Source organism: Scyliorhinus torazame, chromosome 21 (assembly GCF_047496885.1).
Source record: "Scyliorhinus torazame isolate Kashiwa2021f chromosome 21, sScyTor2.1, whole genome shotgun sequence".
In the NCBI taxonomy this organism is placed as follows: Eukaryota; Metazoa; Chordata; class Chondrichthyes; order Carcharhiniformes; family Scyliorhinidae; genus Scyliorhinus; species Scyliorhinus torazame.
Genome location: NC_092727.1, coordinates 63,826,353 through 63,848,269, shown reverse-complemented (window position 1 = coordinate 63,848,269; position 21,917 = coordinate 63,826,353). Strand labels below are relative to the sequence as shown.

General features: G+C 47.4%; 1 protein-coding gene across 3 annotated transcripts in view; it reads left to right on the top strand.

Moving 5' to 3' along the window:
• cdc27 (cell division cycle 27) overlaps nucleotides 1-21,917 on the top strand; it is a 241,920-nt gene that overhangs the window by 198,077 nt on the left and 21,926 nt on the right. For all 3 annotated transcript variants that reach the window (XM_072486884.1, XM_072486887.1, XM_072486886.1), the window contains one exon: nucleotides 6,206-6,323. In XM_072486884.1, coding sequence (XP_072342985.1) covers nucleotides 6,206-6,323 — 118 coding nt within the window. The remainder of the gene's footprint in view (nucleotides 1-6,205; nucleotides 6,324-21,917) is intronic.

The window sequence follows — 21,917 nt, the reverse complement described above, 5'->3', positions numbered from 1 at the left end:
GGAGGGGTTATTGGGTTATGGGGATAGGGTGGAAGTGAGGACTTAAGTGGGTCGGTGCAGACTCGATGGGCCGAATGGCCTCCTTCTGCACTGTATGTTCTATGTTCTATGTCTATAAGACGGCGTACGGTGTGTTAGCTTTTATTGGTAGAGGGATTGAGTTTCGGAGCCATGAGGTCATGTTGCAACTGTACAAAACTCTGGTGTGGCCGCATTTGGAGTATTGCGTGCAATTCTGGTCGCCGCGTTATAGGAAGGATGTGGAAACATTGGAAAGGGTGCAGAGCAGATTTACCAGAATGTTGCCTGGTATGGAGGGAAGATCTTATGAGGAAAGGCAGAGGGACTTGAGGCTGTTTTTGTTAGAGAGAAGAAGGTTAAGAGGTGACTTAATTGAGGCATACAAGATGATCGGAGGATTGGATAGGGTGGACAGTGAGAGCCTTTTTCCTCGGATGGTGATGTCTAGCACGAGGGGACGTAGCTTTAAATTGAGGGGAGATAGATATAGGACAGATGTCAGAGGTAGGTTCTTTACTCAGAGTAGTAAGGGTGTGGAATGCCCTGCCCGCAACAGTAGTGGACTCGCCAACACTAAGGGCATTCAAATAGTCATTGGATAGACATATGGACGATCAGGGAATAGTGTAGATGAGCTTTAGAATGGTTTCACAGGTCAGCGCAACATCGAGGGCCGAAAGGCCTGTACTGCACTGTAATGTTCTATGTTCTACTGCTACCCTCTGTCTTCTGTGGCCAAGCCAGTTCTGAATCCATCGCGCTAGTTCAACCCTGCCCCCCGTGTGATTTCATCTTTTGCACCAGCCTGCCATGAGGGACCTTGTCAAATGCTTTACTAAAGTCCATGTAGACAACATCCACAGCCCTTCCCTCGTCAAATCATTTTTGTCACCTCAAAAAAATCAATTAAATTAGACATGATTTCCCTCGTACGAAACAATGCTGCCTGTTGTTAATAAGGCCATTCACTGCCAAATGTGCATAGATCCTATCTCTGAGAATCTTTTCCAACAATTTCACCATCTCTGACGTCAAGCTCACTGGCCTATAATTACTCGGATTATCCTTGCTACCCTTAAATAACTGGTCAACATTGGCTAACCTCCAATCCTCTGGGATCTCACCTGTGGCCAACGAGGACACAAAGGTTTCTGTTAGAGACCCAGCGATTTCATGTCCTGTCTCCCTCAGGAATCTGGGATAGATGCCATCTGGCCCTGGGGATTTGTCTACCTTAATGCTTTTTAACGCACCTAACACTTCCTCCCTCATAATAACGACTTGTTCTAAAATGTTTACATATCCCTTTGAGACACCACCAATCAATTCCCTCTCTTGTGAATACCGATGCAAAATACAAAATCCTTTGTCCTTGAGTGGGCCACCTTTTTCTCTAGCTATTCTCTTGTTCCTAAGATACGTATAAAATGCCTTGGGATTCTCCTTAATCTTGTCTGCCAAGGACATTTTGAGACCCTTTTTGCCCTCCTAACTCCCTGATTGATCTATTTTCTACTTTCCCTGTATCCTTCAAGTGCTTGATCTGTTTTTCGTTGCCTAGAGCTCCTGTAAGCATCCTTTTCTTTTTGACTAGACTCGCAAGCTCCCTGGTCATCCACGGTTCCTGAATCCTGCCTTACCTGTCTTTCCATTTCATCGGCACATGCCTGTCCTGAAATCCCAACAACTGCTCCTTAAAAGACACCATGTGCCAAATATGGATTTACCCTGAAACAGCCTCTCCCAAACAACTATCTCCAAATCTTCTGCAATCTAGTTGTCCAAATTTAGCACCTTAACCCTCCTTGGAAGGTTCTCCTTTTGCCTGAGTATCCGAAAGCTTATGGAATTGTGGTTACTGTTCGCCACATGTTCCCCCACTACAACGTTGATGACCTGGCTCGGCTCATTCCCTAGTACTAGGTCCAGAAAAGCCCCTTCTCTAGTCGGACTATCCACATATTGTTCCAAAAAACCTCCCTGGACAGATTTAACAAATTCTTCACCATCCGGACCCCGAGCCCGAAGGGATTTCGAGTCACAACAGTCTTGGTGGTGTGGTTTTCCAAAGGTCCTTTTTAATCAACGTTCCAACACCCTGGATGAATGTGCGGTCAATTCCAGCCCCATGTACCTGAGTCCCAACATAAATGAATTAACCAATAATTTGTGTATTTCCCTGAACACTTTGACCCTTCACTGCTGCAATGAGTTACAGACACCAGATTTGTAAGTAAAACTAAAAAAGATTTTATTAGAATAAGAGAAAAGATAAACATGTAATGAAAATAATAGAACAATGGTTTACTAATCTTATTATTCCCCTAACCCCGTCCCACACTCCACGCAGACACACTGAAGACGGACAGGGTCTGGGAGGGGGGTGGCGGGGTAGGAAAGGTTCAAAACAACAGGGATTAAACTGGGGATGAGAGATGGATCTTTGCTGCTGAGGTTGTAAACTTTGTCGTCGGTGACCTCCCAAGGACACATTCATCGGTTGGCTTGGTCTTCCCAATGGTTGTCATGTAGAACATGCAGGCTGTAGATTTCTCTGGGGAGTCACTTTCAATTGTACAGGCCTCTACCAGACTGACTGTGAGACTTACTGAGATAATATTAGAATTCTCTACCTGAGAATTTAAAAGGTTGTCCGTCCACTCTACATATCAAACACTCGTCTGCCGTTTCTGCAGATCAAGATTATCTGTAGTGAAGAGAAAGTACAAGGCCCTTTCCCAGGCCTCTAGAAACTTCAGGGGAGAGCTATCAGCACTGTCTTCCAAACAGAGGTAGGCTTTAACAGACCTGGCTGGAGACTGTTTGCAGCCGTTTGATCACAAGTTACTTTCTGCCTTTTAAATCGCCATGCAGAGAGTTGATATATCTGCTTTACCTTCCAGTGGGACTTCCATGTGCCAACTGGAATCTTTTTAAAGCGCCAGAGAGAGAGTCCACCTGCTGAGCTGTGCATTGTTCGTAAGGAATGAAGTTAAATCGATAGCAAGGAGCGATATAGGATCAGAAGGCATAGAATCTCTGTGGGTAGAGTTGAGGAATCGCAAATGTAAAAAGACCCTAGGAGTTATATACAGGCCCCCTAGCAGTAATCAGGATGTGGAGCAGAAAATAAATTAGGAGATAGAGAAAGCATGTAAAAAAGGCAATATCACAATAATCATGGGGGACTTCAATATGCAGGTGCCCTGGGAAAATCAGGTTGGAAGTGGATCCCAAGAAAAGGAATTTGTGGAATGTCTGAGAGATGTTTTTTTTGGAGCAGATTGTGGTAGAGCCCACTAGGGAACAGGCAATTCTGGATTTGGTGATTTGGATGAGGCAGACTTCATCAGGGAACTTAAAGTAAAGGAACCCTTAGGGAGCAGTGACCACAAATGATAGAATTTACCCTGCAGTGGAGAAGCTGCAATCAGATGTAACGATATTACAATTAATTAAGGGTACCTACAAAGATATGAGGGAGGAGCTGGCAAGCGTTGATTGGAAAATGAACCTAGCAAGGAAGAAAGTGGAACAGCAGGGGTTTTGGGGGTTATTCGGGAGGCACAACAGAAATTCATCCCAAGGAGGAGGAAACGTGCTAAGGGCAGGACAAGGCATCCGTGGCTGATGAGGGACGTCCAGGACAGCATAAAAGCAAAAGAAAAAGCATACAAAATGGTGAGGATTAGTGGGAAGCCAGAGGATTGGGAAGCCTTTTAAAAACGAGCAGAGGACAACGAAAAAAGCAATAAGGGGGGAGAAGATGAAAAATGAGTGCAAGCTAGCTAGTAATATAAAGGAAGATATGAAGTGTTTTATTCAATATATAAAAGATAAGAGAGAGGCAAAAATAGACATTGGACCATTGGAAAATGTGGCTAGAGAAGTAATAATAGGAAACAAAGAAATGGCAGAGGAACTGAATAGTTACTTCACATCAGTATTCATGGCGGAAGACACCAGTGGGATGCCAGAACTCCGGAGAATCAGGGGGCAGAGGTGAGTGCAGTGGCCATCACTAAGGAGAATGTTCTGGGAAACTGAAGGGACTGAAAGTGGATAAATCACCTGGACCAGATGGACTACACCCCAGGATTCTAAAAGAGATAGCCGAGGAGGTTGTGGTGTCATTGGTGGTAATCTTTCACGAATCACTGGAGGCAGGAAGGGTTCCAAGGAACTGGAAAGTGGCTCATGTAACAACGCTGTTTAAGAAGGGAGGAACACAGAAGAAAGGAAATTAAAGGCCTGTTACCCTGACTTCGGTCATTGGTAAGATTTTAGAGTCCATTATTTTTATTTGAAAAAAAATACATTTTAGAGTACCAAAATATTTTTTTTTCCAATTACAAGGCAATTTAGCGTGGCCAATCCTCCTAACCTGCACATCTTAGGGTTGTGGGGGTGAAACCCACGCAGACACAGAGAGAAGGTGCAAACTCCACACAGACAGTGACCCAGAGCTGAGATTCGAACCCGGGTCCTCAGCGCCGCAGTCCCAGTGCTAACCACTGCGCCACCATGCTGCCCCAGAATCTATTATTAAAGATGAGATCACGGAGTACTTGGAAGTGCATGATAAAATAGAACTGAGTCAGCATGGCTTCGTCGAGGGGAGGTCATGTCTGACAAATCTGTTGGAGAGTTCTTTGAGGAAGAAACAAGGAAGCTAGACAAAGGAGAACCAGTGGACGTGATGGCCTTTGACAATGTGCCGCATCGGAGACTGTTAAAGGCGTTAAGAGCCCATGGTGTTAAAGGTACGATCCTGGCATGGATTGGCTGACTGGCAGAAGGCAGAGATTGGGATAAAGAGTCTTTTTCAGGATGGCAGCCGGTGACTAGTGGTGTGCCTCAAGGGTCGGTGCTGGGACCACAACCTTTCGCAATATACATTAATGGAAGAAGGAGCTGAAGGCGCTGTTGGTGAGTTTGCAGATGATACAAAGATCTGTAGAGGGACAGGTAGTGTTGAGGAAGCAGGTGGGCTGCAGAAGGACTTGGACAAGCTAGGAGAGTGGGCAAAGAAGTGGCAGATGGAACACAATGTGGAAAAGTGTGAGGTTATGCACTTTGGAAGAAGGAATGGATGCATAGACTATTTTCTAAATTGGGAAATGCTTTGAAAATCTGAAGCACAAAAGCACTTGGGAGCCATTGTTCACCATTCACTTCAGGCTTACATGCAAGGTCAGTCGGCAGTTAGGAAGTCAAATACAATGTTAGCATTCATGTGGGGAGGGCTGGAATACAAGACCAGGGATGTACTTCTAAGGCTATATAAGGTCTGGTCAGACCCCATTTGGAGTATTGTGAGCGGTTTTGGGCCCCGTATCTAAGGAAGGATGTGCTGGCCTTGGAGAGGGTCCAGAGATGTTTCACAAGAATGATCCTTGGAATGAAGAGCTTGTTGTATGAGGAAAGGTTGGGGGCTCTGGGTCTGTGCTCATTCGAGTTTAGAAGGATGAGGAGGGATCTTATTGAAACTTGCAGGATACGGCAAGGCCTGGATAGAGTGGACATGGAGAGGATGTTTCCACTTGTAGGAAAAACTAGAAGCAGAGGACACAATCTTGGACTAAAGGGACGAAATGAGGAATTTCTTCAGCCAGAGGGTGGTGTGAATCTGTGGGACTCATTGCCGCAGAAGGCTATGGAGGCCAAATCACTGAGTGTCTTCAAGACAGAGATGGATAGGTTCTTGATCAATAAGGGGATCAGGGGTTATGGAAGAAGGCAGGAGAATGGGGATGAGAAAAGTATCAACCATGATTGAATGGCGGAGCAGACTTGGGCCGAGTGGCCTAATTCTGCTCCAATGTCTTAAGGCCTTATGTAGGTAACAAGGCAAGGCCAATTTTCCCCACCCCTAGCCGGCCTGATTATTATCGTCTAAGTGTTGGCGGTAGAGGAGCGATACCGTAAGTAAAATACGTTTTTACCGACATCTTGAACATTAATGTTCCCCTTGATTGTTACTATGGCCACATGTTGCACTAGTTGATGCTTGGGTGGAGAAAGTTGATATAACCACAGACTATTAGCTTTGCACATTTCTTCTGCTCCACAAATAAACCAGTTTTTTAAGAAGGAGAAACTTTGAAAGCGGGGGAAAAGCAAACTCAAGTTATTGTCCAAGTCTGAAACCGAATGAGGCCTGTGTAATCTTTTTTCTCTGCAGGTATGGTCTGGGGATGATCTACTATAAGCAAGAGAAGTTCAACCTGGCAGAAATTCATTTCCGAAAGGCTCTTAATATCAATCCCCAAAGTTCTGTATTGCTGTGTCACATTGGCGTGGTAAGTAAGCAGAAATTAAAGGTGGAAACAGCCACTTGGTTGAACCGAAGTTGATTATTGCTGAAAAGAGACCTATTGGTGAGGACTTTTGTCTTGAACGCATAAGAATAAGAATGCCAAATGTCAAACAACAAAACTATTTATGCAACAAATCAATCAAAGCTCCCCTGGAGGACAATGCCGATTCCAATCTGATCTCCATTCATTGTGTATCATGCAAACTCTCAAATGGGTTAAAGGCTGCCACTTTTAGACATGAACAGTACCCAGTCAACTCCAAATTCCCTTTGGAAGGATAAGTATCTAAAAAACAATGAACAATAGGCTAAGAAAATATTAGTGTGGCTATGGAGGGAGGCGAATGTTGTTTCCCTATTCAAGAAAGGGAATAGGGAAATCCCTGGGAATTACAGACCAGTCAGTCTTATGTCTGTGGTGAGCAAAATATTGGAACGGATTCTGAGAGATAGGATTTATGATTATTTAGAAAAACATGGTTTGATTAAAGATAGTCAGCATGGCTTTGTGAGGGACAGGTCATGCCTCACAAGCCTCATTGAATTCTTTGAGGATGTGATGAGACACATTGATGAAGGTTGAGCAGTGGATGTGGTGTATATAGATTTCAGTAAGGCATTTGATAAGGTTCCCCATGGTAGGTTCATTCAGAAAGTTAGGGGGCATGGGATACAGGGCAATTTGGCTGTCTGGATACAGAATTGGCTGGCCGAAAGAAGACAGCAAGTGGTAGTGGATGAAAACTATTCCGCCTGGAGGTCGGTGACCAGTGGTGTCCGCAGGGATCTGTTCTGGGACCTCTGTTCTTTGTGGTTTTTATAAATGACTTGGATGAGAAAGTGCAAGGGTGGGTTAGTAAGTTTGCCGATGACACGAAGTTGGTGGAGTTGCAGATAGTGTTCAGGGTTGTTGCAGGTTACAACAGGACATTGACAGGATGCAGAGCTGGGCTGAGAAGAGGCAAATGGAGTTCAACCTTGATAAATGTGAAGTGATTCATTTTGGAAGGTCAAATTTGAATGCTGAATGCAGGGTTAAAGGCAGGATTATTGGAAGTGTGGAGGAACAGAGGGATCTTGGGGTCCACGTACATAGATCCCTCAAAGTTGCCACCCAGGTTGATAGAACAAACAAAGAACAAAGAAAAGTACAGCACAGAAACAGGCCCTTCGCCCTCCAAGCCTGTGCCGACCATGCTGCCAGTCTAAACTAAAATCTTTTACAGTTCCTGGGTCCGTATCCCTCTATTCCCATCCTTTTCATGTATTTGTCAAGATGCCCCTTAAATGTCACTATCATCCCTGCTTCCACCACTTCCTCCGGCAGCGAGTTCCAGGCACCCACTACCCTGTGTAAAAAAACGTGCCTCATACATCTCCTCTAAACCTTGCCCCTCGCACCTTAAACCTATGCCCCCTAGTAATTGACCCCTCTACCCTGGGAAAAAGCCTCTGACTATCCACTCTGTGCCTCTCATAATTTTGTAGACCTCTATCAGGTCACCCCTCAACATCCGTCGTTCCAGTGAGAACAGACCACGTTTATTCAACCTCTCCTCATAGCTAATGCCCTCCATACCAGGCAACATCCTGGTAAATCTCTTCTGCACACTCTCTAAAGCCTCCACATCCTTCTGGTAGTGTGGCGACCAGAATTGAACACTATACTCCAAGTGTGTCCTAACAAGGTTCTATACACCTGCAACATGACTTGCCAATTCTTATACTCAATGCCCGGCCAATGAAGGCAAGCATGCCGTATGCCTTCCTGACTGCCTTCTCCACCTGTATTGCCCCTTTCAGTGACCTATGGACCAGTACACCTAGATCTCTCTGACTGTCTATACTCTTGAGGGTTCTATCATTCACTGTATATTCCCGACCTGCATTAGACCTTCCAAAAATGCATCACCTCTCATTTGTCCAGATTAAACTCCATCTGCCATCTCTCCGCCCAAGTCTCCAAACGATCTAAATCATGCTGTATACTCTGACAGTCCTCATTGCTATCCGCAATTCCACCAACCTTTGTGTCGTCTACAAACTTACTAATCAGACCAGTTACATTTTCCTCCAAATCATTTATATATACTACAAACAGCAACGGTCCCAGCACTGATCCCTGCGGAACACCACTAGTCACAGCCCTCCAATCAGAAAAGCACCCTTCCATTGCTACTCTCTGCCTTCTATGACCTAGCCAGTTCTGTATCCATCTTGCCAGCTCACCCCTGATCCCGTGTGACTTCACCTTTTGTACCAGTCTGCCATGAGGTACCTTGTCTAAGGCCTTACTGAAGTCCATATAGACAATATCCACTGCCCTACCTGCATCCATCATCTTTGTGACCTCCCCAAAAAACTCTATCAAGTTAGTGAGACACGACCTCCCCTTCACAAAACCATGCTGCCTCTCGCTAATACGTCCATTTGCTTCCAAATGGGAGTAGATCTTGTCTCGAAGAATTCTCTCCAGTAATATCACGACCACTGACGAAAGGCTCACCGTCCTGTAGTTCCCTGGATTATCCTTGCTATCCTTCTTAAACAAAGGTACAACATTGGTTATTCTCCAGTCCTCTGGGACATCACCTGAAGACAGAGGGGATCCAAAGATTTCTGTCAAGGCCTCAGCAATTTCCTCTAGCCTCCTTCAGTATTCTGGGGTTATTCCCATCAGGCCCTGGGGACTTATCTACCTTAATATTTTTCAAGACGCCCAACACCTCGTCTTTTTGGATCTCAATGTGACCCAGGCTATCTACACACCCTTCTCCAGACTCAACATCCACCAATTCCTTCTCTTTGGTGAATACTGATGCAAAGTATTCATTTAGTACCTCGCCCATTTCCTCTGGCTCCACACATAGATTCCCTTGCCTACCCTTCAGTGGGCCAACCCTTTCCCTGGCTACCCTCTTGCTTTTTATGTACGTGTAAAAGCCTTGGGATTTTCCTTAACCCTATTTGCCAATGACTTTTCGTGACCCCTTTTAGCCCTCCTGACTCAATGCTTAAGTTCCTTCCTACTTTCCTTATATTCCACACAGGCTTTGTCTGTTCCCAGCCTTCTAGCCCTGACAAATGCCTCCCGTTTCTTTTTGACAAGGCCTACAATATCTCTCGTTATCCAAGGTTCCCGAAGTTTGCCGTACTTATCCTTCTTCCGCACAGGAACATGCCGGTCCTGAATTCCTTTCAACTGACATTTGAAAGCCTCCCACATGTCAGATGTTGATTTGCCCTCAAACATCCGCCCCCAATGTAGGTTCTTCAGTTCCCGCCTAATATTGTTATAATTAGCCTTCCTCCAATTTAGCACATTCACCCTAGGACCACTCTTATCCTTGTCCACCAGCACTTTAAAACTTACTGAATTGTGGTCACTGTCCCCGAAATGCTCCCCTACTGAAACTTCTACCACCTGGCCGGGCTCATTCCCCAATACCAGGTCCAGTACAGCCCCTTCCCTAGTTGGACTATCTACATATTGTTTTAAGAAGCCCTCCTGGATGCTCCTTACAAACTCTGCCCCGTCCAAGCCCCTGGCACTAAGTGAGTCCCAGTCAATATTGGGGAAGTTGAAGTCTCCCATCACCACAACCCTGTTTTTACTCGTTTCAAAATCTGTCCACCTATCTGCTCCTCTACCTCCCGCTGGCTGTTGGGAGGCCTGTAGTAAACCCCCAACATTGTGACTGCACCCTTCTTATTCCTGATCTCTACCCATACAGCCTCACTGCCCTCTGAGGTGTCCTCCCGTAGAACAGCTCTGATGTTCTCCCTAACCAGTAGCGCAACTCCGCCACCCCTTTTACACCCCGCTGTATCCCGCCTGAAACATCAAAATCCTGGAATGTTTAGCCAATCCCGTCCTTCCCTCAACCAGGTCTCTGTAATTTCATAGAATTTACAGTGCAGAAGGAGGCCATTCGGCCCATCGAGTCTGCACCAGCTCTTTGAAAGAGCACTCTACCCAAGCCCACACCTCCACCCTATCCCCATAACCCAGTACCCCACCCAACAGGGCAATTTTGGACACTAAGGGCAATTTAGCATGGCCAGTCCATCTAACCTGCACATCTTTGGACTGTGGGAGGAAACCGGAGTACCTGGAGAAAACCCATCAACAACATCATAGTTCCAAGTACCAATCCAAGCTCATCTGCCTTACCAGTAATACTTGCATTAAAACATATGCACTTCAGGCCACCAGACCCGCTGTTTTCAGCAACATCTCCCTGTCTGCTCTTCCTCGGAGCCACACTGGCCCTATTCCCTAGTTCTCCCTCAGTGCTTTCACCTTCTGACCTATTGCTCCGGTGCCCACCCCCCCTGCCATACTAGTTTAAACCCTCGTGTGACACAAGCAAACCTCGCGGCCAGGATATTTATGCCTCTCCAGTTTAGATGCAACCCGTCCTTCCTATACAGATCACACCTGCCCCGGAAGAGCTCCCAGTGGTCCAGATAACGGAAACCCTCCCTCCTACACTAGCTGTTTAGCCACGTGTTTAGCTGCTCTATCTTCCTATTTCTAGCCTCACTGGCACGTGGCACAGGGAGTAATCCCGAGATTACAACCCTAGAGGTCCTGTCTTTTAACTTTCTGCCTAGCTCCCTGAACTCCTGCTGTAGGACCTCATGCCCCTTCCTGCCTATGTTGTTAATACCAATATGTACAACGACCTCTGCCTGTTTGCCCCCCCCCCCCCTTCAGGAAGCCCGCTACCCGTTCTGAGACATCCTGGACCCTGGCACCAGGGAGGCAACATACCATCCTGGAATTTCTTTCACGTCCACAGAAGCACCTATCTGTGCCCCTGACTATTAAGTCCCCTATGACTATTGCTCTTCTGCGCGTTGACCCTCCCTGCTGAACATCAGAGCCAGCCGTGGTGCCACTGCTCAGGCTGCTGCTGTTTTCCCCTAATAGGCTACCCCGCCCGACAGTATCCAAAGGGGTATACCTGTTCGAGAGGGGGACAACCACAGGGGATTCCTGCACTGACTGCCTGCCCATTCTGGTGCCTGCACCTTGGGTGTGATCACATTTATATAACTGCTATCTATGACGCTTTCCGTCACCTGCATGCTCCTAAGTGCATCCAATTGCTGCTCCAACCGAACCATGCGGTCTGTGAGGAGCTCCAGTTGGGTGCACTTTCTGCAGATGAAGCCATCCGGGATGCTGGAAACCTCCCGGACCTGTCACATCTCACAGTCAGAGCACTGCACCCCTTTAATTGACATTGCGTCAATTAATTAGTAAATTAATTTTTTTTTTAAAATTAATAAAAGTTACTGTTAACTATATGTTTCCTGGCACTAGATTTCTGCTATAAATGTGAAAGCTAAATACAGTACTCTCCGATCTCTGGCTTAGATACCTTTCTAAATTATAATTAGGTAATTAATTAATTATGTTTAATGAGTTTAATAAAGTTTCATTTTTAAATTTGGTGCAGATTCCCAACCAGCCAATTGGGTCACAGCTTTACTGTGATGTCACTTCAGTTTTCTGCCCCCCCCCCCCCCCCCCCCCCCCCCCACACACACACACACACACAATTTGAAAAGGTAATAAAAATAAAAATCACTTACCTTCCCAGGATGCTCTATGTTTCTCTCCCTGCAGATTAACAGTTACGGGCCTGACGAAAGAGAACAAAACATTCGGGAAAAAGCATCTTCTCCCACTCTGCACCGAATTACCTCACTGCACCAAATTACAAAGTTCCAATTCCCACTCTGGATGTGTCTCACTCAGGCTGTGTCTCCTTGATCTGCGCAAAGCTAGGGTTGTTAAGTATGGTGTGTTGGCTTTAATTAACAGGGGGATTGAGTTTAAGAGCCGCAAGGTTTTGCTGCAGCTTTATAAAACTTGGAATATTGTGTCCAGTTCTGGTCGCCACATTATAGGAAGGATGTGGATGCTTTGGAGAGGGTACAGAGGAGATTTACCAGGATGCTGCCTGGACTGGAGGGCATGTCTTGTGAAGAAAGGTTGAATGAGCTAGGGTTTTTCTCGCTGGAGCGAAGAAGGCAGAAAGGTGACTTGATAGAGGTGTACAAGGTGATGAGAGGCATGGATAGAGTGGATAGCCAGAGACTTTCCCCAGGGTGGAAATGGCTGTCACGAGGGGACATAATTTTAGGGTGATTGGAGGAAGGTATAGGGGAGATGTCAGAGGTTAGGTTATTTACACAGAGTGGTGGGTGTGTGGAATCCACTGCCAGCAGAGGTGATGGAGTCAGAGTCATTAGGGACATTTAAGCAACTCTTAGACAGGCACATGGACAGCAGTAAATTGAAGGGGTGTAGGTTAGGTTAATCTTAGTTTAGGATAAATGGCCGGCACAACATCGTGGGCTGAAGGGCCTGTATTGTGCTGTACTGTTCTATGTTATATGTTGTCAAGCCCATAACCTTTGCAGTATCCAGTGCCTTCAACCTTTACTTGATATTGTGTGGGGTGAATTGAATTGGCTGAAGACTGGCACCTGTGATGTTGGAGACTTTGAGAGAAGGCAGAGATGGATTATCTGCTCGGCACCTGCGGCTGAAGGTGGTGAGATGGTGAAACTGGGATTAGGAGAGACGATTGTCGCCTATTGTACAGGTATTCAACCGGAAGCTGCGGTGTTGTATGTCCCCCAGTTGAAGTTACTGTGGGGGATTGATTTCAAGCCACAGCAAACTGGGAGTTCCTATTGTTTAATCTGTGGGTGTACTTTTTGAGAATTGGGATTTGATTTTGAGTTACATCTTTGATTCTTAAAAAGAGGAAAGAATCAATGATTTTGGAAGGAAATTGGATGGGCATGTGAAAATAAGCTTACAGGGCCATGAGAACCATGGGGAAATGGGACTGGCTGCATTGCTTTGCAGAGAACTGACATGAACTGAATAAGCTGAATGGCCACCTTCTGGCTTAAATGATTCTAAACAGTTTCACCCTGCCACTGTGCATAGAGTCTCCACTAACCGAATGCTGCCGATCAGTCCAAAAAGGCGCTCTGCCTACGGCATAATTTAGCAATAGTGCCACTGCAATGGCAGGTATGTAGTCTAGATTTCCCAAATGATTGGCTAATCAAATTAACAGCATATTCCTCAGTCTGTGTTAGGCAGAGTACAGACCATACTCAATGAACCCGTGCTGCAACCCCAAAACAAATCCTCTACAGTGAGGTATGATTTTGGTCAGCATTTGCTAGACAATCCTGAGTGCGCTAATAGCTACTATGAACTTAAGATAATTATTCATACTCTGAACATGCTCATGTTTGCTAGAAGCGACGTACATTCATACACACAAACCCATTCTCTGCAAACAAAAGGAATATGTTCAAGCCTTCTGCTTTTTTTTGAATTATCTGGAAGCAATGGGAGCCTATAATTGCCTGCTGTTTTCTTCATGGTGTTATCTTTTTATTTGCTCTGGGGATAGGGACAACACTGTCTGGACCAGCATTTATTGTCCATCCCCAATTGCCCTTGACCTGAGTGGCTCACTGGGCCATTTTAGAAGACTTTGTTAAAGAGAGTCAATCACACTGTAGGCCAAACCTGGTAAGGACGGCAGATTTCCTTCCCTAAAGGATGTTAGTGAACCAGATGGGTTTTTACAACAGCGGATAAATGGTTTCATGGTCATATTAGATTTTAATTCCGGATTTTTATTGAATTTAAGTTTCGCCTCCTGCCATGATCGGATTTGAATCTGGGATCCCAGATCCTTCGTCTACTTGTCCAGTGACAATACCACCACCCCAACACTTCCCCTTTAGCCAATGACAGCCAATTTGCCAACCAATTGGGACCTTTTCTTCCTGCAGTATAAAGGTTTGATTGTTTGAATTTTAGCATTCTAGTAGCTGTCCTGAATGCAAGATAAATAGCTACAGCAACGTCTCTTTTCAACAATATTTAATATAAGTAAAATACCATGGATGTTGGAAATCTGTAATAAAAACACAAATTGCTGGAAATACTCAACAGATCAGGCAACACCTGTAGAGAAAAACAGTTAAAAGGAAGATAAGAACATAGAAAGGGGAGGGGGCAGGAAGATTAAAAGGGAGTAAGGTCTGTGATTGGGTGGATGGCAGGAGAGATGCAAAAGCCAAAGAGAAAGATGATGGATATAGTAAAGGAACAAAGATTGTATCCAGATGAAGTGTAAATGGCTTTATAGCAGCAGCTTGAATGCAACATGAAGGAATAAAGAAAGAATTAAGCCAGCAAAAAAAAAAAAACACATGGAACAAGAGAGAGACAGCAGTTATGACCTCAAGTTGTTGAACTAAGTTCAGAAAGCTATGGAGTTTTCAGTGAAGGTGTCATCATGTCCGAGCTGACAATAATGTCAAAGGATAATTAGTTGAAAATGGAGGTTGCTGGGGTGGAAGCTGAGGACGCAGAAAATTTTATGGAAAGGAGGGGAAGGGATGAGAGCAGAGGGACATGAAATGTATGCAACATGGTGGGAATCATTGGTTGAGAAAAAGGATAAAATGTTGGAAGTATAAGATCATCTGAACAGATGCAATGGCGAAGGGAGAACTGGGAGAATGGAATGGAGCCCTTGCAGGAAACGGGGTGTGGGCAGTGTAGTTAAGGTAGCTGTAGTAGTACATCGTTTTGTAGTAAATATTAGTTGATCGCCCATCTCGGAGACCAAGATTTTGAGGAAAGGGGAGTTCAGAACTAGTGGTCACAGTCGTTGCATATGGAGTAAACCATTTAGGACTGTGATGAAGAGAAATTTCTTGACCCAGAGAGTGGTAAGCCTGTGGAATTAATTGTCCACCACAAAAAGCAGTTGAGGCCAAAACATTGTATGTTTTCAAGAAGGAGTTAAATATGGCACTTGGGGCAAAAGGAATCAAATAATATGCAGGGGAAAGCGAGAATAGGTTAATGAATTGCATGATCAGCCATGACAATGAACGGTGGAGCAGGCTTGAAGGGCCAAATGGCCAATTCCCATTTTCTGTGTTTCTATGTCAGAGATGGACAAGATAAAGGTGAAAAAGGGTGTCAATCGGAAACACAGTCAAGAAATGTTTCAGTTCAAGGCGAGACCAGGAGGCTGCACTGACAGTCATCAATGAACTGAAAAAGTGTCAGGGAAGGGGGGCCTCAAGTCAGACTGGAATAATGAATGTTCCACATAAGCTGCAAAAAGGCAAGCATAGCTCGGACCCATGTGCGTACCCAAAGCTACACCTTTTACTTGGAGGATGAGTGTCGAGTTGAAAGAGAAATTGTTCAGAGTGAGAACTAGCTCAGCCAAGTGGGGGAAGGTAGAGGTGGATAGGGCTGATTGGGGCTCAGTTTGAGTAAGAAGTGGAGAGCTCCGAGACTGTCCTGGTGAAAGATGGAGGTGTAGCGGGATTGGACATCATAGTGAAGAGGAACTGGTTAGGACCAGGAAACTGGTAACAGTTGAAGTGATGTATGGCATTGGAGGAGTCACACATATAGCACGATGAAGCACGGTGGATTGGCCATGCTAAATTGCCCTTTAGTGTCCAAAGATGTGCCGGTTAGGTGGGGTTATGTCGTTACAGGGATAGGGTGGGGGAGTGGGTCCAGGTAGGATGCTCTTTCAGAAGGTCAGTGCAGTCTATGGGCCAAATGTTTATAGTAAAAAGGCCATTGTTGGTGATAATTTCCACGAGTTCTCCATCTGCCAGTTGCTATTTTGATGTCAGAAGCATGAACTATTCACAGGAATATTGTCCCTGGTCATCCACTTCTGTGACCAGTGAGTTTTATATTTGTCTGTGATTTGGTTTAATAGTAGGACCAGCATTTATTGATCTCTAATTACCAGGGAGAAGGTGGTAGTGAGCTTCTGCCTTGAACTGCTTCAGTCTGAATGGTATATGTACTGCTGTGGGAAAAGTGTTCCAGGATCTTGACCTACCAATGAAGGAATGCCCAATATAAAAGAGAACAAAGAATAATACAGCACAGGAACAGGCTCTTCAGCCCACCAAGCCTGTACCGGTCATGATACCACCCTTGGCCAAAACCCTCAGCACTTCCTCGTGCCATATCCCTCTATACCCATCCTATCCATGTGTTTGTCAAGATGCCTTTTGAACGCCGTTCATGTATCTGCTTTCACGACCTCTCCTGGCAACGCGTTCCAGGCACTCCCCACCCTTTGCGTAAAAAGCCTGCCCCGAACATCTCCTCTAAACTTTGCCCCACGGATCTTAAACCTATGCCCCCAGTGACTGACACCTCCACCGTGGGAAATAGTGCCTGCCCGTCCACTCTATCCATGCCCCTCATAATCTTGTAGAGCTCGATCAGGTTACTCCTCAACCTCCAGCGTTTTAATGAAAACAGTTCAAGTCTATTCAGCCTCTCCACATAGCTAACACCCTCCAGACCAGGCAACATCCTGGTAAACCTCCTCTGCACCCTCTCCAAAGCCTCCACACCTGGTAGTGTGGTGACCAGAATTGTGCGCAATATTCCAAGTGCGGCCTTAACAGGGTTCTATACAACTGTAGCATGACTTGCCAGTTTTTATACTCGATGCCCCATCCAATGAAGGCAAGCATTCCGTATGCTTTCTTGACTACCTTGTACACTTGTGTTGCCACTTTCAAAGACCTATGGACCTGCGCACCCAGATTTCCCTGACTTTCTATATTTCTAAGAGTTTTGCCATTTACGGTATATTTCCCCTCTATGTTAGACCTACCAAAGTACATTACCTCACATTTGTCTGGATTAAACTCCATTTGCCATTTTCCTACCCAAGTCTCCAACGTATCTATGTCCTGCTGTATCCTCTGACAATTCTCAACACAATCTGCCACTCCACCAAGTCTTGCAACACCAGTTTAAAGTCTAACAAGTTTTAAAGTCTAACAAGTTTATTTGGAATCACTAGCTTTCGGAGCATAGCACCTTCATCAGGTATTACCTGGTGTTGTAAGACTCGTTACTGTGCCCACCCCAGTCCAACGCTGGCATCTCCACATCATGACTACTATCGACACTCGCCTGATGAAGGAGCTACGCTCCGAAAGCTAGTGATTCCAAATAAATCTGTTGGACTTTACCTGGTGTTGTGATCCTTACTGTGCCCAGTCCAGCACTGGCATCTCCACATCATGACCAACCTTGGTGTCATTCACAAACTTATTAATCAGACCAGCTACATTTTGCTCCAAATCACTTATGTATACCAAAACAAGAGGCCCCAGCACAGACCCCTGTGGAAGTCACAACTTTCCATTCAGAAAAACACCCTTCTATTACTACCCTTTGCCTTCTGTGACCGAGCCAGTTCTGTATCCATCTTAGCACCTCGCCTCTGATCCTGTGTGACTTCACCTTTTGTACCCCCTCCCATGAGGCATCTTGTCGAAGGCTTTACTGAAGTCGATGTAAACAACATCCACCAATAATTTTTGTCACCTGCTCAAAAACCTCAATCAAGCTAGTGAGGCATGACCTCCCCTTCACAAAACCATGCTGTCTGTCACTAATGAGTCCATTTGTTTCCAAATGGGTTCAAATCCTGTCCCTGAGAATTCACTCCAATAATTTACCTACTACACCGGCAGAAAGTTTCCTGGATTATGCCTGCTACCTTTCTTAAACAGCGGGACCACATTAGTTATTCTCCAGTCCTTTGGGATCTCACCTGTAGCCAATGAGGATACAAAGATGTATAGTTCCAAGTCCGGATATTGCCTGACTGACTAAACATGCAGGTGGCGGTTTCCTGCGCTTGTACGTCCCTCATTCTCCTCGGGCAGGATTTTCCAAACTTCCAGCCTCGGAACACTTTTGATCTCCGATGAGTGTTGCCGGAACCTCTGAGAAAAATTGTTACTGTGATAAGATGAACCTCAAAAATAATTGTTCTTGTACAAGAGAAGCAAACATACAAAAACCTACTTTATGTCAATGCTTACTAAAATTAAAAGCTCAAAGTACTCCAGTCTGAACCTTTTTAATTTTTAATGGGAGTAGTGCCGCTGGAAGGCTAGATTCTCATATCTGAGACACATTCCCATCTCCCTCAGGTGTGCTCCGCCCCCCTCAGGTGCGCCGAGCGCCTCCTCCTCTGAGGAGCGCCGAGCGCCCCCCCTCTGAGAAGCGCTGAGGGCACACCCCTCTGAGGATCACCGAGCGCACCCACCCTCTGAGGATCACCGAGCGTCTCCCCCTCTGAGGAGCACCGAGCGCACCCACCCTCTGAGGATCACCGAGCGCACCCACCCTCTGAGGATCACCGAGCGTCACCCCCTCTGAGGAGCACCGAGCGCACCCACCCTCTGAGGATCACCGAGCGCACCCACCCTCTGAGGATCACCGATCGTCTCCCCCTCTGAGAAGCGCCGAGGGCACACCCCTCTGAGGATCACCTAGCGTCTCCCCCTCTGAGGAGCACCGAGTGCACCCACCCTCTGAGGATCACAGAGCGCACCCACCCTCTGAGGATCACCAAGCGTCTCCCCCTCTGAGGATCACCGAGCGCACCCACCCTCTGAGGATCACCGATCGTCTCCCCCTCTGAGGAGCGCCGAGGGCACACCCCTCTAAGGATCACCGACCGTCTCCCCCTCTGAGGATCACCGAGCGCATCCACCCTCTGAGGATCACCGAGCGTCTCCCCCTCTGAGGAGCGCCGAGCGCCCCCCCCCCCCCCCCCCCCCTCTGAGGAGCACCGAGCGCCCCCCCCCCCCCTCTCAGTAGCGCCGAGCGCCCCCCTCTGAGGACCACCGAGCGCCCCCCTCCCTGAGGAGCACCGGGCGCCCCCCCCCCGCCCTGAGGAGCACCGGGCGCCCCCCCCCCCCCCCCCCCCCCGCCCAGAGGAGCACCGAGCGACCCCCCCCCCCCCCCCCTCTCTCTGAGGAGCGGTGAACTTCTCTCCCTTTGAGAAGCGCCGAGCCCCCCCCCCCCCCTCTGAGCCGAGCCCCCCACCCCCCCCTGAGGAGCGCCGAGCGCCCCCCTCCCCCTCTGAGGAGCGCCGAGCGCTCCCCCTCCCTGAGGAGCGCCGAGCCCCCCCCCCTCTGAGGAGCGCCGAGCCCCCACCCCCCCACCCCACCCCCTCTGAGGAGCGCCAAGCGCCCCCCCCCCCCCCCCCCCTCTGAGGACGCCACGGAGGGGATGAAGATCGGGATGGATCTAAACAGGAAGAGGAACCTTGGCAGTACGTTCATCTTGATCAACTGCACTCTTCCCGCCAGGGAGAGTGGGAGTGAGCCCCACCGTTTAAGGTCTTTTCTTCCTCCACCAGGCTGGTCAGGTTCCACTTGTGGATCTGTGTCCTGTCTCTGGCTTTTTGGATCCTCGGGTAACGGAATCTGTTCTAGCTGTTTTGAACGGGAGCCCCTTCAGCTCTGACCCTCCCCCTTTTGGGTTCACTGGAAATGTCTCGCTTTTGCCCAGGTTAAGTTTGTAGCACCAGAAGGTTCCAAACTCTTCCAGTGTTTGCAGTATTGCCTTCAGTCCCTCCTGTGGCTTCGAGACATAGAGGAGCAGGTCAATTGCATAGAGTGAGACTCGATGCTGTCTGTCTCCTCTCCGGATTCCCTTCCAGCTTTTTGTGTCCCGCAGGGCTATCGCCAGGGGTTCGATCGCCAGTCCGAACAAGTGTGGGGACAGGGGGCAGCCCGGTATTGTTCCTCTCTGTAACTGGAAGTATTCCGAGCTGGTGGTGTTAGTTCGGCCACTCGCTATTGGAGCGTTGTACAAGAGCCTCACCCAGGCGGTGAATCCCGCTCCTAGCCCAAACCGCTCCAGTACCTCGAGGAGGTCGCTCCGTTCGACTTTGTCAAAGGCCTTTTCTGTGCCCAGGGAGACGATCACCTCTGGTGATCACATTCAGTAGCCGCCTGATGTTCACTGTGAGCTGCCGACCCTTAACAAAGCCCGTTTGGTCTTCTGCGACCACCTTTGGTACACAGCCCTCCAGCCTTTTGGCCAGGACCTTTGCGAGTATTTTCGCATCCACGTTCAGCAGTGAAATGGGTCTGTATGATCCACATTCCGTCAGGTCTTTATCTTTTTGGGGTATTAGTGAAATTGTGGCCTGCGCTGGCGTTGGGGGCAGGGTGACCCTTGCCAGTGAGTCCGCGAACATGTCCCTTAGGTGTGGGGCCAGGACTGGTGCAAATATTTTGTGGAAGCCCGCCGGGAACCCGTTGGTCCCGGTGTCTTCCCCGCCTGCATGGAGCTAATGCTCTCCATGATTTCTCCCAGGTCTATTGGTGCTTCCAGCTCCCTCCATCTGTCTTCCCCCACCACTGGTAGTTCCAGTCTGTCTAGGAACTGTTTCATTCCCGCATCCCCGTAGGGGGGCTCGGAGGTGTACAGTCTCCGGTAGAAGGTCTCGAATGCCCGATTGACCTCCGTTGGCTCTGTTACCAGTCTGCCTCTGCTATCCTTAACCTGCGCTATTTCTCTCGTGGCTGCCTACTTTCCCAGCTGGTGAGCCAGTAGGCGGCCAGCCTTGTCTCCGTGTTCGTAGAAGGCTGTAAGGGATTCCTAATCAATATGGGGAAGTTGAAGCTACCCATCACAACTACCCTGCTTTTTTCACACCTTTTCAGTATCTGACTACACAACTGCTCCTCTGTCTCCTTCGGGCTGTTGGGAGGTCTATAGTACATTGTGATTTCACCCTTCTTATTCCTGAGCTCCACCCATAATGCCTCACTCCAAGATCCCTCCAATGTGTTCTCCCTCAACACAGCTGTGATCTGCTCCCTAATCAGCAATGCAACCCCCCCCCCCCCCCCCCCCCCGCCCCACCACCACCTCTTTTGTTTCCCCTCTGTCCCGTCTAAAACAAGGATATCCCGGAATGTTAAGCTGCCAGTCCTGTCCTTCCTTTAACCATGTCTCCGTAATTGCATTTACATCATAGTTCCATGCAGTAATCCAGGCTCTCAATTCATCTGTTTTAACTGTTATACTTGCATTGAAGCAAACACACTCCAGACCTACAGTCCTGCTGAGCCCTGCAGCTTCCCTTTGCCTGTTCTTACTCTGCGATATGTTTATCTCTGTCTCACCTTTTTCCCCAGTATCTACACTTACTGGCCTGCTATTCTGGTTCTCACCCCACTGCCACACCAGTTTAAACCCTCCCGAACAGCATTAGCAAAACTCCCGCCCAGGCTATTGGTGCCCCTCCAGTTCAGGTGCACCCCGTCCTCCTTGTTCAAGTCCCATCTTCCCCAGCAGACATCCCAGTGATCTGTATATCTAAAGCCCTCCATCCTATACCAGTTCTTCAGCCACGTGTTCAACTGTATCAGCTCTCTGTTCCAAGCCTCACTAGCATGTGGCATGGGAAATAATCCCAAGATTACTATCATAGAGTTCTTGCTTTTTAGCTCCCGACCTAACTCCCTGAATTGTCTTGGCAGGACTCTTTGCTATTCCTGCCTATGTCATTTTCAGCAATGTGGACAATGACATCTGTCTGTTTACCCTCCTGTTTCAGGATGCCCGGTAAGCCTTTCAGAGACATAGATACATTGAAGATAGGAGCAGGAGGAGGCCTTTTGGCCCTTCGAGCCTGCT